Raw genomic sequence first — 2,890 nt, forward strand, 5'->3', positions numbered from 1 at the left:
TCTGAAAGCATTTCAAAATGCTTTCAGATATTATGTATTTATTACCATTTATAACAAAATGCTTGAACCATTTTGTTATAAATGTTAATAAATGGCAGAAATCAAAGCTAAAAGGTATGTTTAACTAGTTTTTCAATTATCTGGCCAGGAAAACATAATATAATGACTTAAATTTACAATAAAACTTTGATCCATTTTTGTTTTTTTTTCTCACCAGAAGTAAACATTTATGGATCACTTGAAATAAAACGTGAAAAAACTAATTTTCATGTTGTTTTTTGGTTCTAGCAAGCCAAAAAAGTCTTCAAAGAGGAGTTACACTTTGGACCTACTGTCTGAAGCAGATGTAATTACAAAGATAATCAAAAAAATCAAAGAAACTGCTACAAAGTTTGCAATTTTATTATTCAACTTTGCGAAATAAAGTTTTTGATATCATCAAGACTAGTAAACCTGGTTCTGAGACAACGTAAGAAGAACAGAAAATTGAATACACAATCATTTACCTTGCAAAAATTGGATTTCCTGTCACTGAGACAAGATTGGCAATGATTCGGTAATGTGTCTTTGATGTCCAATTTTAGCAACATAATTAGAAACAAGATTGTTTCTAACAATGTTGCTAAAGTTGGACATCAAAGACACATTACCGAAACGATTCCCTTAAAAAATTGGACTTCAGGGTAGCACGACATCGTTAGCAAGCAAATAACCAAATTTCTGGGAAAAGCTGGTTTGAAAATCACTGATGTTCACATTAAAAATTGGTTTGAAAAATTCAACAAGAAGCATCGAAACTACATAAAGAACAAGAAAAGACAGAAAAAAAGACATCTGAAAAAAAGAGGAAACTTGCTAAACTATCAACTGTGTGTTGGAACTGCAAAAATACGTGAAGGAAGTGATTTACTTGAGACAATGTGAGGCCACTCTTGGGATTCCAAAACAGAAGATTTTAGCCATTTGGAAGTGATGAAAAAAATGAGACTGAAGGCTGCGACTACATAAATTCCATTACGCCAGATTTACATAGAAATCGTTTAAGACTGTCCTGAAAATGTTGAAAGTTCTTTATCCTACTTAAAATGTGAACAGATACTTCGTGATGCAAGAAAAACTCAGTATAGTGCAAATCCCAACAGCGTAGAAGAAGCAGTATCTGAGCAATATCTGACAATATCTGGCAATATCTGAGCCAAATCCATTTACCAACATTCTGAAAGGAATCTTCAGATTTAAAGACCAGTTGGCCATACTGTTTTGTTCATCAGCACTACTACAAATACTCTCAGGTAGCACAGTAATTTAGCTCAAAATTGATGACTTTTTGTGAAACTTTTTTAGAAATTCATTCAACATCTTTTAACCTTAGCTTGCTCAGAATATTCTATTTTTATAATATTTTTCAGTACTCTTACAAATTTATTCATTATTTTTTGGCTCTACAATTATTTTCATTGATGCAACATTTCTGCAATTTAAAACTGAAATAAAGAGTAAAATATTCATCTGAACTTTTTTGATCCAAAATTGTGTCGTTATTGTTAATGATCCATTCTTCTTCTTCTTCTTCTTCTTCTTCTTCTTCTTCTTCTTCTTCTTCTTCTTCTTCTTCTTCTTCTTCTTCTTCTTCTTCTTCTTCTTCTTCTTTTTCTTCTTCTTCTTCTTCTTCTTCTTCTTCTTTTTTTTCTTTCGGCATTTCCCGTTTAGGGGTCGCCACAGCAGATCAAACTCCTCCATCTATCCCTGTCATGAGTGTCCTCCACTGACACACCAGCCACTCTTATATCCTCCACCACTGCATCCATAAACCTTCTCTTAGGTCTACCTCTCCCCTCTTACCTGGGAGTACCATCCCCAAAACCTTCCTCCCAATATAGCTCTCCTGTCTCCTCCGTACATGTCCAAACCATCTCAATCTTGATTCTTTAACTTTTTCTCCAAAACATGCTACATGTGCTGATCCTCTAATAAACTCATTTCTGATCCTATCCTTCTTCGTAACTCCAAATAAGAACCTTAACATCTTCATCTTAGACACCTCCATCTCTCTCACTTGTCTCTTTGTCAGTGCCACTGTCTCCAGTCCATACAATATTGCAGGTCTCACTACTGTCCTATAGATCTTACCCTTCATTCTAGCTGACACCCTTCTATCACAGATCACACTAGACACTTTGTGCCATCCACACCACCCTGCCTGCACTCTCTTCTTTACCTCTCTTTCACTTCCTCCATTACTCTGTACCCTCGACCCTAAGTAGGTAAACTTGTCGACCTTCACCAAATCAACTCCTTGTAACTGAACTTGCCCACCGTCTGCCCTCTCATTCACACACATGTACTCTGTTTTACTCCTGCTCACTTTCATTCCCCTGCCTTCCTGAGCATACCTCCATCTTTCCAAGTTTACCTCCACTTGCTCCCTACTCTCACTACAAATCACAATGTCATCAGCAAACATCATAGTCCAAAGGGACTCCTGTCTAACTTCGTCCGTCAGTCTGTCCATGACAATTGCGAACAGGAAGGGACTTAGGGCTGATCCCTGATGTAGTCCTACCTCCACTTTAAACATGTCTGTCATTCCTACTGCACATCTCTCACATACCTTTCCGCTACTCCTGACCTCCTCATACAACACCACAACAGCACCTGTTTGAAATGTTTACTTTAAATGTTTACACATTTAAAGTAAACATTTCAAGCATCAGATACTGCTTTTACAAAATAATATATCCTTCTTTAATGTTCTTTAAAAATACATTAAAACTATAAAAAAAGCTGAAGTGGTCCATTATTGTGGGATTGTTATTGTATATTTTTGGATTGCAATATTTGAAGAAAAATTTTAAAAAAAGTTTATGCTTCCAAATCGACCATCTAATGA

At 35.7% G+C, this 2,890-nt stretch overlaps 1 protein-coding gene across 1 annotated transcript; it reads right to left on the reverse strand.

The window, feature by feature from the left end:
* Positions 1–1,783: 1,783 nt before the first annotated feature.
* Positions 1,784–2,512, reverse strand: LOC136086217 (uncharacterized). Its single transcript, XM_065808501.1, has one exon. The coding sequence runs from the start codon at positions 2,510–2,512 to the stop codon at positions 1,784–1,786; it is 729 nt and encodes a 242-aa protein (XP_065664573.1).
* Between the last annotated feature and the right edge of the window lie 378 nt (positions 2,513–2,890).

This window comes from Hydra vulgaris, chromosome 10 (assembly GCF_038396675.1).
Source record: "Hydra vulgaris chromosome 10, alternate assembly HydraT2T_AEP".
Taxonomy (NCBI): Eukaryota; Metazoa; Cnidaria; class Hydrozoa; order Anthoathecata; family Hydridae; genus Hydra; species Hydra vulgaris.